Here is a 15492-nt window from a genome sequence, read left to right on the forward strand (position 1 = left end):
CTGGCACCTGCCACAAGGCCCAGCTATTTTTGGTTGTAGTTGTCACTGTTGTTTGGCAGGCCTGGGCTGGGTTCGAACAGGCCAGCTCCCATGTATGTGGCTGGTGCCCTAGCCGCTGAGCTACAGGCACCGAGCCTCTACAGCCTTTGTATGAGGCACTAATCCACTCTTGAAGGCAAAGTCCTCATGATTTAAGCTTTTTCCCTAAAGTTCCTACCTCCACAATGCAAATACCACCACAATGGAAGTTTTAAGTTTCAACACGTGAGTTTGGGGTGCAAGGGAACATTCAAACTACAGCATGCGCTTTCCAACATTTTAAGTTTCCCATAGTCTTGAGACCAGACTACATAAAAATTAGGGCACTTTTCTTACTCTCTAAAACATTAAAATCTATACTGAGAGTGAAATACAAAAGAATGAGATTTAATTAGAAACTGCCGGTTAATACAAAACTTACACTTCCTTATTCATTAGCCAATAGGTACAACTATAATTTTAGATAGGAATTATGATTAGAAATAATGAGAGCAATTTCTTGAGTTACTCCACCTTTAAATTGTATTTTATTAAGACCTATCCTTTGAAATTACTCATGATTAGCCTATCCTGTTCATGTGAGAATTTAGGAAACCCCTCTCATAATTCTGCAGCATCTAACTTGCATGTCAGAAAGTTCCCTACAAATATCCCAGTTTAAAAACCACTCTATCCAAAAAGACATTGTAAAAGTAAAATTTTGCATTTTATTCATTCACTCCATCGGCTGGGAATTGCTCTATTATACAAATACAGTTTTGTACAAAAAAAAATCACAAAATGTTACAAAATAAAAAAGTACAAACTGCATTACTTAATAAATATGACTGAAAGTTCAAGTGGCAATGAGATAGATTTTAGGTTGGAAACACTGTTTGACCCAGCAAACCATACAAGCTCTGTTTACAGACATTTTTACATTAATACAGGGCAATCTTATGTTGCCTTTTTAAAGAATTTTAAAAGATTATTAAGACAGTAATATCCTGCTATAAAATAACTGCCAAAGTTGATTCCAGGCATTTAAATCTTAGTTGAATCCAAGAAGCTATATAAAGCAGGAGACTTATCTTGAATCAAAGTTTTATACCATATTAAGGTTCTTTTATAACAAAATGATAAATGTAAATAAAAACAATTAAGAGCACCAGACAATCTACTCTAAACATCAACCAGAGTACAGAATAATCACTCTGCCATCAACAGACTCACTCATGACCTGGTACTGCCCCTTAAAGGAAAAAAAAAAAACTGTCCCAACCTTCCCAAAGTTTTTCCTCTTTAAAAGGCTGACAATTTCTAGAAAAATAATCATTTCCAAAACAACTGTTTCATCAAAATGGAATGGGCCAATCTGGTAACAAGAATGCATCAAAATCCATTTGAAATAATTATCTAAGAATAGTCAAATTAAAATTTCAACATAAAATAACTACTAAATCACAAACTCTGTTCAAAGTAATAAACTTCATATAAAGCACTTCTCTGGTTTACTCCTTGTAAGCTGTCAAAATGGAACACACCATAGATGAAGGTACACCAATTTTTAAAAATGTGCAAAAATACATTTTTATAGAAAATAGACTACCAGGAATGAACAAATTTACACCGTGAGAAAACAGCTTGCAAATTTAGTGCTCACTTTATACAGCAAATTATAAATAGCAGTAAGATCACCCAAAACTATCATGAAACATTCAGGTGTCCAGCAACCTTCAGCTCTGAGAAAATATTAAGAAAAATGATTAAGGCATTACACCTACAGTAAATCTACTAGGAAATTTAAAAGTGCTATTACCCTGATTAGAGTTCATGTGATTCTCCAAACACAAGTTATGTATGCCAATTTTCCCAGGGTGTATAAGGTTTTCAGACATTTCAAGAGCATGCATTTTGTTCAATATACATTTTGGATAGGGATACGGCCATGGATTTAGCAAGTTCTTCATCGCGTTTTCTTTGCACTTGAGTTTGTTTGCACCAGTTGTCATATTCCGGGTTAGGATAGCAGTGATCAAACACCGCATCATAGTGTCCATTACTAAGCCAACTAAGCCAAATACTGGGCCTTAGAGAATCCTCAGGGCCCAAATAGTGAATCATAGTAGACACTGTGGGGCTCTCCAACCTCCCTCCAGTAGTTAAGTGGATATTCACATTCAGCATCTGCCCCATGGCCAGCAATTCGGGGTACCCGGCCCACGCCCCGTCTTGGGCAGCAGCAATGATAAACTCTCCCACGTCGCCCTCAATCAGGGGGCTAAAGTGGTCGAGATGATCCGCGATGTAGTGCACCGTCTGCTCCCGCAGCTCCCGGTGCAGGCTCTGGTCCCCGTACACTGTCTTGCTGACAGCTCGATAGAGGCAGTTGCCGTCGGGAATGATGTGGAACCGGTACTTATTCCTCTGTCGCAGGTACTTGTCCTGCCTCTCCACCTCGGCCAGGTACAGGGCTAGCTTCTCATCCCTGGAATCCGACCTGGAGACTACCACTGTCTCGGCCGCGCCGCTTGGGGCGGCCTCGCCGCTCCGCGTGGGGTGCGCCTCCACCTCCGGGTCCGGCCGCCACGCCGGGTCCCCGCCCGGAGGGTCGCTGTGGTCGCCACCCCTCTCCCAGCTCCGAGAGCTCCTCTCCGGCAAGTGCTCCTCGCCCCAAGGGCCGGGGCCGGGCTCCGGGCTCCCCGGGGAGGGCGCGGGGCCCCGGTGCTTGACGGCGGCGGCCAGCGCTTGGCGGTGCTCGCTTAGTCGGAAGTTTCTGTCGGGCCCCTCCCGGGCCGCGTCAAGGCCCGCGGGCTCAGGGCCGTCGGGCCGCAGCAGCTCTTCCAGGAGCCAGGCGGAGGAGCCCCGCTGCGGCGGCACCGGGGCTGCGGGCGCCGGGGCCAGCAGCAGGCAGCGGCCGCGCGAGGCGGCGCTGGGCGGCGTGGCGGCGGGCCCCTGCTCCGGCCCGTGCAGCAGGAGCCTGTCGGCGCCCAGGGCCCGCACGGTGATCTGCGCCGTGGACGTGTAGTGCGGCGGCAGCGGCGGCTTGCAGGACGCGCCGGGCGGCGCGGCGGCCGGGGCGGGCGCGGCGGCCCCGGACACCATGTCGAAGCAGGAGGAGAAGGCGGGCATCTTGGCGGCGGGGGCGGCCGCGGGTTCCCGGAGCTCGGCGGCGGCGGCGGCAGGCTGGCACTCACCGGTCTCGGGCTCGGGCGCTCCGCTGGAGGGTCCCGGGGGCTGCAAGGAGACCTTGAAGGGGGCGGCGGCAGAGGCGGCGGCGGGAGGAGCCGGTGCTGCGGCCGTGGGACCCGGTCCCCCGGCTGGGTAGTGGGTGCAGACGCTGCTGTAGAGCTGCATGTCCCTGCCCGCCGCTCGGCCCCTTATAGGCGCGGCGAGCCCCCGAGAGGGGGACACACCCTCCGGGCCCGGGGGAGGGGTCCGGCCGAGCACGGTGACCCAATACCCCTAGAATAGAAATGACCGAAGGGCAGCCGACCGCCGCGCGTCAAAAGCCGCAAATAGAGCCCGGGTCCCGGCCAAATTCCTGCTGCGCCACAGCGCACGGTGGGGGCGGGGAGGGGACGCGCGCTCGACCCCTGCCGGTGCGCTCGGCCCGCAGCCCCGGGGCGCCGCGCCCGCTGCCGCTGCTCTGGCCCGCCGCGGCCGCTGGGGACTCTCGGAGGACGCCGCCCGCCCAGCTGGAGCGCGTCCCGCCGGCGAGAAGCACTGTAGGGCGCGCCGAGGGCCGGGAGGCGGGGCCGCGGTTGTTTACCTCAGGCCTCGCGGCCGCGTCACGTGAACCCTCTGGAATGTGCTGCTCCTCGCGCCGCTTCATTCAACTGCGCGGGCTCGCCCCGCCCCCTCCAGCCCGCGCCCCGCCCTGACCCGCTCGGCGGACGTCACGGGCGTGGCCTGCGGCGAGCGCGCGCGCAGGTTTGGGGCGAGCGCGCGCGCGGGTTTGGGCCGAGCGCGCGCGCGGGTTTGGGCCGAGCGCGCGCGCGGGTTTGGGCCGAGCGCGCGGAAGCTCCAGCGCCTGCGCAGTCGCAGCGTTCCTGGCCGTCTTCCGTGTGGACTCTAGCGGACGGCTTACCCCAGCTGAGCCCCAGGTTTCCCAGCTCCACCCATTACTTCGGCGGCTGCTGCCCCAGTGGCGGCGGCGGCGGCGGATCGCGGCGGGGTGGGCACTGCGTGGAGCCAGCTAGAATGCTCGAAAAGCCTGCGTTTCAAACAAAGCTTTCGGGCGGGGTGTGGAAGACCGAGTGCTGCCTTAAAACCTGTATGACCTGTACATGGTCGTGGGCCACTGCTCTTGCTGGCGTTCACCCCTGCCATGCACCTTTTCTCCGATTCAATTCATCTGATTCACCCGTTAAGGTCTCGTCTTCCCCCGGGATCTTGCTGCCCTGCTAGCGGAAACTAACTTTTCTGTACCTTTACCCCATGCCAACTGATACGGGCAAAAGAAAGGAAACTTTCGATCTTTCTCAGTATGCAAGGCCATGCCATCTTGCACCTTTTGAAAATGGGTGTGGATTCGAACCATAGGTCAGGGGGTAGGGAAGCTGCGACCTGCGTTCCCGAGAGGGATGGAATATTGAAAACACTTCCACTGAACTACGTTAGTAATGCTCTCCTTTGTAAAGGAAAGCCAGAATATTTCATAAACCACGTACTGAGTTTTGGGGTGGGTGACTTTTGCTCTACTACGAGCTTTGATCAAATGCTAAATTAACAGGTCCTAAACATTCAACTTGAACCTGGAAAGCTATCCCATTGTTATAGAAATGAGCCTGTAAGTTGTAGTATAAGCCTCACCCCACCTTCCCATTGAAATGTAAGTTCCATGAATGGAAGACTATCTTGTTTTCTATTGGATTTCCATCTTCTAGCACAGTGCCTAGGACATAATTGGAGCTAATTAATATTTACTAAGCGAATGAATAAATGGAAAACGAGCTCCCAGGTTTTCTCAGACATTGGGGAGGGCAGAATTACAATCCATTTCTCTTGACTCTAGCCAAGGCTTTTAATTTGCTATGGGTGTATTATTGGCAGGATGCCAGCTGTAGTCATTCCAACCGGTTAGGTGAATTAACTAAGGAGAAGGTAACTGACTAGACTGAAAATTCTGGGGAGCTTGGAGTCCCCTTGGTTGATTAGAAAGGGAAATTATTGTACTTGGATTTTATCACCCATTTGTTGAGGATCTGTTGCTCTGTGCATTAAGCACTCTTATCCTCTTTCAGTAGCTGGTGTTTTGGAACAGGAGACAAGACTATTAATACTAACAAGACAATTGTCAAATAATATTTACTGAGTACCAAATATGTACCTAAGAAGGCTAGCATAACAGGAGCCTAGAAGGAAAGAAGGAAAATATTAGAATTTAAGTCCTAAAGCAAGAATGGTTTTTAACAGGTTGGGGTAAACACAGGAACAAAAACACCAGGTTACCTCTGTTGTACCAAGTTAGCAACAACCCAAAACAAGATGTGGAGATTCAAAACTTTCACATATGTGGTGTTTTTTTTTTTTTCCGTTAATTTTTTGTTGGACAGTAGACTATGCAAGGCTCCATATTGGATGTGGGAATCAGTGCCCAAGTTGTACCTCAGTCTGGAAAGTCTTGGAAGAGGTGAAACCAGGAATTCTTCAAAGCTGGAATCATTAACAGCTTGGAATCCAGTTTTCTACCCTTGGAAGCTAAGAGAAAGCAAGGCCTCACAAGTGATACCAAAGGCAATTAGGTTAGGGAAGAGAAAGAGGCAAATCTGATTACTTGAGCCATCTCCTTAATACTTTTTCAGATGTGAAAGTTTAAATTGTACACAAAGAAGTACAATGTATGTTGGTATTTACTATACATCAGAAAATGAGGCATTGAGAAGACCAAGAAAAGAGATTTTCATGGTCCTGCCCCATAAAGCTTGCAGGAGCAAATGATAGCTAGAATTTGGCTTCTGATGGCAAACACTATTAAAACATAGGCAAGTTGTTCTGTTCTGCCTAGTTTACATCTGAATATTGTAAGCTGATTCACTGAAGTTTTTCTTTCTTCCTAATTCTAAAAGATCTGTAATACTATTTCTAGAAGTTTTGCAAGAGCACTGGTGATCTTGCATGATGGAGGTAATTTCATAATGCATCAGACTTTAGCAAAGGTATGACTTCGTAGGTAAGGGTGATGAAAAAATAATGCAATCAGCAGGGCAATGCTAAAGAATCATGCCAAGGTTGTTAACCACAAGCAGTTTCCATTACAATATGGAAGATAAGGCCAAGAGCCTTTGTGTGTGGTGGGGGAGGGGGAGGGATGAGTTTACATAATCATCTTGAATAATGTAACTAAAATTAATAAGCATGATGCCACATGATTAGAAAAACTGAGGTATAAATATTCAGGGTGAAGTTGTTTTATTCTGGATGATTTACATAACTATTAACCCCTCTCAGCTGTAAGATTTTAGAAGAAGGGTCCCAAAACTCAACATGGAATTTTTTTTTTTTTTCAGGAAAAGAATTTTTACTGGGTTAAATGGATAGAAATATTATTTTTTTTTATTATTAAATCATAGCTGTGTACATTGATATGATCATGGGGCATCATTCGCTAGCTTCACAGTTTGACACACTTTCATCACACTGGTTAACATAGTCAACATGGAATTTTTAAAATGTGGTGAGACCATAATTGTAATTTAAAAAAAAAAACCTGTGCAAAGAAGCTGAATCTATATCTTGAAATAAACACTAAATACATCCTGTTAAGTTGGAGAAAAAAAGAATGATTCCATTCTTAGAAAATCATCTGTCCAACGTATTTTGGTGTTGTGCAGAAAAGTGGAAATTTAGGAAGATAGTATTTTAAACCAAAATTGCTTAGTTATTGTATGGGCTAGAAAAACGGGAAATGTTAGCAACTGTCAGCCAAATGGTAGCAACAACAGAACCAATAGGTTAAAACTAAAGAGAAAGGACAGGGTATTAATCAATGAGTCTTTATTGAGTACCAGCTATGCCTACGGCAGTGGTGCCAATTACAAAGAATTGACAAAACATTCTGTCATGCAGCTCAGGCAACAGAAACTTTACCACCAAAGGCATCTTTATAAAATAGAACTAATCCTGGCATTTTTAAAAAGGGACATACACCTGAACATTACCATCTCTTAGCAATATTCCTTTAGAAATAATATAATTCCCAACTTCTTACCCTTTGCCCCCCAAATAAAAACTTTTAAAAACTCATGTTTTTTCTTTCACTAATCATTTCTTTATAAACCTGTTCTTTTAAAATAATCTTGAAAAAGAACAAAGTTGGAAAACTCATGCTCCTTCTAAGTTTCAAAACTTACTATTCATACAAAGCTACCTTCATCCAGACATATGCTGCTGACGTAAATATAAATACACACCTCAATGGAACAGAATTGAGAGTCCAGAAATATATCCATTATGTTTATAGTCAGTTGACTTTGGCAATATATGCCACTGGGGGAAAGAACTATCTTTTCAACAAATGATACGGTGACTGGGCAGCGCCTGTGGCTCAGTGAGTAGGGCGCTGGCCCCATATGCTGAGGGTGGTGGGGTCAAACCCAGCCTCGGCCAAACTGCAACAACAACAAAAATAGCCGGGCGTTGTGGCAGGCGCCTGTAGTCCCAGCTACTTGGGAGGCTGAGGCAGAACAATGTCCTAAATCCAGGAGTTGGAGGTTGCTGTGAGCTGTAATGCCATGGTACTCTACCAAGGGTGTTAAAGTGAGACTCTGTCTCTAAAAAACAAAAATACAAATGATATGGGAACAACTGGATGTCTACATGCAACAAAGTGAAGTTGGAGCCCTGTCTCACAACATGCTTGAAAATTAACTCAAAATGGGTCAAAAATCTAAATGTAAGAGCTAAAAGTATAAAACTCTTAAATATACATAAATCTTTATGTCCATGGAATAGGCACTGGTTTCTCAGATACGACACTAAAGGCACAAACTGCAAAAGAAAAAAAAAGGACATTATCAAAATTAAAAATTTATATGCTTCAAAGGCCATTATAAAGAAAGTGAAAGGAAAACCTGGAAAATGAGAGAATACATTTATAAATCTGATAAGGGACTTGTATTCAAAATATATAAAGAAGTTTTATAGGGCCAGTGGGTACTGTGGCTCATGCCTGTAATCCTAGCACTCTGGGAGGCAGAGGAGGGTGGATAACCTGAGCTCAGGAGTTCAAGACCAGCCTGAACACAAGTGAGACCCCCATTTCTATAAAATAGTCTGGTGCCAGTAGTCCCAGCTAGTTGGGAGGCTGAGGCAAGAGAATTGCTAAGCCCAAAAGTTTGAGGTTGCTGTGAGCTGTGATGCTACAGTACTCGACAGAGGGCGACATAGTGAAACTCTGTCTCAGAAAAAACAACAACAAAAAAACATGAGATATACTTTACACCAGTAGGATGGGTATAAGAAAGACAGACATTTGCAAATGTTAGTGAAAGAAGATATTAGAATCTTCATATATTGGTATGTGATTATAAAATGGGGCACGTTTTAAAACAGGTTGGCAATTCCTCAAAAGTTACACATAGAATTACTATATCATCGGGTAATTCCAGTCCTAGGTATATAACCAAGAAAACTAAGAACATACATTTATCAAAAACCTATATGTCAGTGTTCATACTAGCATTGTTTATAATATCCAAAAAATAGAAACAACCCCAATATCTACCAAGTAATGAACAGATAAACCAAACTCATACAAAAGAATATTGTTTAGCCATACACAGAATGAAGTACGGATATATGCTACAACATAGGTGAACCTAGAAAATATACTAAGTGAAGAAAGCCAGGTACAATGGCCATATGTTGTATTATTATTATTATCATTACTATTATTATTGTTATTAAGACAGAGTCTTACTTTGTCAACCTTGGTAGAGTGTCATGGTGTCATAGCTCACAGCAACCTCGAACTCTTGGGCTCAAGTGAGTCTCACTCTTAGGCTCAAGTGATTCTCTTGCCTCAGCCTCTCAAGTACCTGGGACTACAGGTGCCTGCCACCATGCCCAGCTATTTTTAGAGATGGGGGTCTCACTCTGCTCAGGCTGGTTTCGAGCTCTCGGCCTCCTAGAGTGCTAGGATTACAGGCGTGAGCCACCATGCCTGGCCCTCGTATAATTGTATTTATGTGACATGTTCAGAATAGGTAAACCTATAGCGTAGAAAATGGTGGTTGCCAGGAATTGGGGTGAGGAGGGAATATAAAGTGACTACCAGTGGGTTACATTTTCTTTTTAGGGTGATGAAAATGTTAAGCAGGTTATGGGCTTATGCAGGGGCATGGGCCTATAGTCCCAGCTACTCTGGAGGCGGAGTTAAGAGGAATGTTTGAGTCCAGGAGTTCAAGTCCAGCTTGGGCAGCATAGCAAGACCTTGTCTCTAAAAAAATAACAATGAAAATTAAAAAGTAGAGAGAAGCCAGGAACAGTGGCTTACACCTGTAATCCCAGTAGTTTAGGAGGCCAAAGCAGGAGGATCACTTAAGCCCAGAAATTCAATACTAGCCTGGGCAGCAAGCAAGACCCCATCTGTCTTTACAAAAAATTTTAAAAATTAGCTGGGTGTGGTGATGTGTACCTGCAGGCCCACCTCCTCAGGAGGATGGGGCAAGGAGGATCACATGAGCCCAAGAGTTTGAAGTTTTGAAATTGCAGTGAGCTATGATGACTGGACTGTATCTTGAACAATAGCGCAAGACACCGTCTCAAAAAATATTAACAAATAATTTTTTTAAATTTCAAATTAACATGAGGGTACCAACAACTAGGTTATAATGTTTGAATTTGTTAAGTAGAGTCCCTCTTGTAGTTGTGTCCTACACCCAAGAGTTGTGCCCTATACCCTTACGTTGTGCCCATTAAGTGAATAAATAATTGTTTAAAAAAGAAAGAAAATATAATGATGGTTGATTATGTATTATCTACTTAAATGTCTCAGCAGTGACAATACTTTATGACATTATTGCATTAATCACAGACAACATTCATATATCTTAATTTTTTTTGACATTCATGGTACTCTGGCAATTTAAATGTAATTGTTAAAATGATATAAAGGAATGGAAGCTTACTGAAATTACATTATTTATGTGCAGATAAAAGGGATATTTAAAGAATTAGGCCAATTAAATGCTATTTGAATTTATAATTTTTTTTCATAAACTTTGTATAGTCTTCATGTTACAAAAATTAGTATTACTAGCCAGTCAAAGCAGCTCAGGCCTGTAATCCTAACACTCTGGGAAGCCCAGGTGGGAGGATCCCTTGAGTTCAGGAATTCAAGATCAGCCTGAGCAAAAAGAGACTCTATCTCTACTAAAAATAGAAAAGTTAGCGAGGCGTTGTGATGGGTACCTGCAGTGCCAGCTACTCTGGAGACTGAGGCAGGAGGGTTGTTTGAACCTAGGAGAGTCTGAAGTTGCTGTGAGCTAGTTTGAGGCTATTGCATTCTAGCCTGGGCAACAGAGTGAGACTCTTTGACAAAAAAATAAACAAATAAAAGACTTTTACTTTCTATTTAACAATCATTTATTGAGTACTTTTACAAAACATATGGGACTATGTTCCAGCTTAACCATGTACAGAACAAATGAAACTGAAAATATGGTATATATGTGTCACAGGAAAAAAGATTCTGAGAAATATTCTGAGGATATAGGAGGCTCTCAATAAATATTTTCTCAATGTTGTCAAATAAAAATGGAATATAAGAAATACAGGCAAGCATCTTGGAAAGTGATGTGTGGGCCAATACAGTTTCATGTTGAATATTCTACTGAATTGACAATTTAAAGTGAACAAATAAATAAATAAAAGACATCATGTCCTGCACACAAACGTTTGGGTAAACAAGACACACCCACACACAAACGTTTAATAGCAATGCAGTACTATGCTGCCAAGGGTAATTCTAACAACTCAGTTGTCTGTAGGCCAACATTTGAAAAAGCCACAATCTTTGTAATGTTTACCTACTAGTTACATGTCTGTAAATAAGTGAACATCTAGCAATATGGCTCATTCTCCCCCAGAGACCTTAACTATGGGTGCTCCTGTGGGGAGGAGGAAACAGCCACACTCCACCCTTGCTCTATATGGGTAGAAGGCCAGGCTGTGAAACACTCCTTCATGACTAACAGGTCAATTGCAAAAATGCCCAGCCATTCTCTAACTATTTTGCCGAGGCTTAAAAAAAAGAAAAAAAAGAAAAAAAAGAGTGTAAAAGTAACATTAAATTACTTTAAAATTATTTTATTTATTTATTTATTTTTATTAATTTTTTTTTGCAGCTTTTAGCCGGGGATGGGTTTGAACCCGCCACCTCCAGCATATGGGGCCAGTGCCCTACTCTATTTATTTTTTTATTGAGACAGAGTCTCACTTTGTCATCCTCGGTAGAGTACTATGGCATCATAGCTCACAGCAGCCTCCAACTCTTGGGCTCAAGTGATTCTGGCTATTTTTACTTGTTTGTTTGTTTGTTTGTCTTGTTTTGTTTTGTTTAGTGAGCCCAGCCAGTTTCAACCTACCAGTCCCAGAGCATCTGGCCGGCGCCCTAACCACTGAGCTATAGGCGCTCCTAAAATTATTTTTTATTTTTAAAAAGTGGGTTAAAAATTAATGAAAACATGTTAAACTAAATTTTTGAAGTCTAGATTTGTAATATTTTTAGTGACATTTAGTGTTTTAACTTCCTCACAGTATCTTTATACACAAATTTGAACATTTATGTGAAAGTTCCTCAGCATTTTTTTCTTTTCTTTTCTTTCTTTCTTTTTTTTTTTTTTTTTTGAGACAGAGCCTCAAGCTGTTGCCCTGGGTAGAGTGTTGTGGCATCACAGCTCACAGCAACCTCCAACTCCTGGGCTCAAGCGATTCTCTTGCCTCAGCCTCCCAAGTGGCTGGGACTACAGGCACCCGCCACAACGCCCGGCTATTTTTTGGTTGTAGTTGTCATTGTTGTTTGGCAGGCCTGGGCTGGATTCGAACCCTCCAGCTCTGGTGTATGTGACTGGTGCCTTAGCTGCTTGAGCTACAGGCACCGAGCCAATCCTCAGCATTTTAGAAAATAATTCCTGAGAAGACTAATTAACCTGAGGAGGTTTCAAAGGCTGTGAATCTGATTTGTTTCAGACATTATGATGTTTATAAAATATAAATGTGATTTTTTTTTTTTTTTGCTTGAATTTCTTTTTTTTTTCTTTTTTTTTTTTTTTTATTGTTGGGGATTCATTGAGGGTACAATAAGCCAGTTACACTGATTGCAATTGTTAGGTAAAGTCCCGTGTGTTTTTTTTTTTTTTTTGTGACAGAGTCTCACTATGTCGCCCTGGGTACAGTGCTGTGGCATCACAGATCACAGCAACCAACTCTTGGGCTTAAGTGATTCTCTTGACTCAGCCTCCCCAGTAGCTGCGACTACAGGCGACTGCCACAATGCCTGGCTATTTTTTGGTTGTTGTTGCAGTTGTCATTGTTGTTTAGCTGGTCCAGGCTGGGTTTGAACCCACCAGCCTCAGTGTATGTGGCCAGTGCCATAACCACTGTTACAGGCGCCAAGCCATAAATGTTATATTTTAATTTTTAGTTAATAATATTTTAATTTTTTTCCTAACTCTAATTTTCCATGAGACACAGGGAATTTTATATTTAATAATTTATATGTCTAAATGTTCTCTCTTTATTATATGTAAACTTATAGACACACAGTGCTAACAAATAGCTATTTGTTGTTGAAATTAGTGAATGAATGAAAATAAAATGAAAGGGATTGTACTTATTTGACCATTGCAATTATATACCTGACTTTGCTCCTTGATTTTCCAGGATGTATAATAAGAAATATGTATATATTTTTGTCTTTGTCCTGTCTTTTCTTTTTTGTTTTTGTTGTTGTGTTTTTGGAGACAGTCTCACTCTATTAACCCTGGGTAGACTGCTATGGCATCATAGCTCAGCAACCTCCAACTCTTGGGTTCAGGTGATCCTCTTGCCTCCGCCTCCCAATTAGCTAGGACTATAGACACCCACCATAACTCCCAGCTGTTTTTAGAGGCAGGGTCTCCCTTTTGCTCAGGCTGGTCTCCAAACTCCTGAGCTCAAGCAACCATTCTCCTTTCCAGGGTGCTAGGATTACAGGCATGAGCCACCACACCTGGGCTGCCTCTTTTTTTTTTTTTGAGACGGACACTCACTCTGTTGCCCAGCCTAGAGTGCTGTGGCATCAGCCTAGCTCATAGCAACCACAAATGCCAAGGTTCAAGCAATCCTCCTGCCTCAGCCTCCTGAGTAGCTGCGACTACAGGTCCCCACCACAACACCCGACTAATTTTTCTATTTTAAGTAAAGACTGTCTCTCCCATTGTTCAGGCTGGTCTCCAATTCCTGAGACCAGCCGTGGCCTCCCAGATTTCTAGGATTACAGGTATGAGCCACTGAGCCTGGCCTGGCCTCTGTTTCCGACACAGAGCCCCTGAATGCCTTGTGATTCCTGAGTGAGAAGGCTGATAGGAACATCTTTGTTCATAATAGTAGGTTCTTGTATAAAGTCCATAAAACCCTCAGAACTTCCTAAATGAAGGGAGGAAATTCATAACAAGCCCTTTCACTCATGCCTGAGTTTATGCTAATGAGGTGACTTAGGCTGGGACATCTACATAGCCACAGGATGGGGCCACCTGCCAGAAAGACCGAGTGGTAAGAGGATTAGAGGGTGGGAACTATCAGCCCCACCCACCAACCTCCAGAACAGGGGTCAAGTGGGGGAACACTGGAGATTAAACTCTATAAAAACTCTTGGACAATGGGACTTTAATGAGCTTCCAAAATGCTGAACATGTGGAGGTGTATACATGGAGAAAATGGGAAATTATAGCTAGCTGTACCTTTATTTACAAAATATTACAAAACTTTGCAAAATATTTACAAAATATTCTCTAAGTATAGGCCACCTCTTTCACACACACACACAAATTCTTCTCTCCTACTCATGGCAAACATGTTCCAAGATAACTGTTGTTATGCAAGTTTGTTAATTGTTTCCTCCTTATGAAGACCTTTCAGTCACCTTGGAGTTTGCTCTTATTTTTTGGCTATCAGCCCAATGATTCCCTAAGATGTCTTCATTATATGGTTACAGAGCAAAAGGTCATTTATCACATTATAACTGGAAAGGAATCCAGTATAGTATTCTGATCATGCATTATGGACGCAGGCTGGGTCCTGGGGCCTATTTACTTAACCTCTTTCCATCTTGGTTTTCTCATCTGTAAAACTGGGGAAATAGTAATACTATATCGAAAGGATATTGAAAAGATTAAAGGAAACAACTCACATACCGCCCTTAGAATAGTGTTGCTGTGTAATTCTAAGTCAGTCATGATCACATTTACTGCTTCCACCCCGGACCCTGGACCAGCCCAGGGAATACAGCCTCGTCCTTTTCTGTATCCTTATCCTCAGCACAGGGTTCTGAACATGGCAGACTTTCAACATATGTCTTAAAAAAATAAAAATTAAAAAAACTGGCAGAAGCCTTGTGTCCCACTTTTCTTTCTTCCTTTTTTTTTTTTTTTTTCAAGACAGAGTCTCACTCTGTCGCCTTGGGTAGAGTGCTGTGGCATCATAGCTCACATGCAACCTCAAACTCATGGGCTTGAGCAATCTTCTTGCCTCAGCCTCCTGAGTACCTGGGACTACAACATCCTGGCTAGTTTTTCTGTTTTTAGTGGAGACAGGGTCTTGCTCTTGCTCAGGCTGGTCCCAAACTCCTGAACTCAAGCAATCAGCCTGTCTGGGTCTCCCAGAGTGCTGGGATTACAGGCGTGAGCCACTACACCAGGCCACCACTTTTCCCTTACTACCTGAACAACCTCAGGGAAATCACTCAATGCACCTAGGCCTCGTCCACCCTTCCATATAATGGACTACCTACCTCAGACAGGTTTTGTGTTAAAGAATGTGATATTTCTACAAAAGCACACTGCACATCATTAAAATGCCATGTAAATGGTAGATGTTTGTTAATAAAGCAGAGTTTATGACTTCCCTCCCTTCCCCTCTCCCAGCCTACACCCTTGGCCCTAAGTCCCTGAGCATTGGATTGTAGGTACATGAGCTTTCACCCACACCTCCTGCATTTCTTTATGCGGCGGCTTCCTTTTTATTGCAACCCACAATGAAAATAAAAAGTTTACATTGAGACCAATTATACTCCTATGTATGTAGGAATGTATAACCGAGACAAGTTTCATAAAATGACACTAACCTTTACTACATATGATACAATCTATTTCACCTTCTATGACTGCTTAATTATAACTTCAGATTCATCTGATGGCCCCCTGAAAGTTGTGACTTGGAATTGAGAAATCACTGTGCTACAGCCTCAGTTTTACTGTGATTAATTGTTGT

The 15492-nt window shown here is 43.4% G+C and overlaps 1 protein-coding gene across 1 annotated transcript; it reads right to left on the reverse strand.

Moving 5' to 3' along the window:
• Window positions 1-726: 726 nt before the first annotated feature.
• Window positions 727-3793, reverse strand: OTUD1 (OTU deubiquitinase 1). The gene has a single exon (XM_053573230.1). It carries the CDS (start codon window positions 3373-3375, stop codon window positions 1918-1920), a length of 1458 nt encoding a protein of 485 aa, XP_053429205.1. The 5' UTR covers window positions 3376-3793; the 3' UTR covers window positions 727-1917.
• Window positions 3794-15492: the final 11699 nt, after the last annotated feature.

The sequence above is a fragment of the Nycticebus coucang genome, chromosome 20 (assembly GCF_027406575.1).
Source record: "Nycticebus coucang isolate mNycCou1 chromosome 20, mNycCou1.pri, whole genome shotgun sequence".
Lineage (NCBI taxonomy): Eukaryota > Metazoa > Chordata > Mammalia > Primates > Lorisidae > Nycticebus > Nycticebus coucang.

What these genes read in the sequence shown, in the direction of transcription:
- OTUD1 (XM_053573230.1), bottom strand. Translation starts at nt 3,375, where the DNA reads ATGCAGCTCTACAGCAGCGTCTGCACCCACTACCCAGCCGGGGGACCG.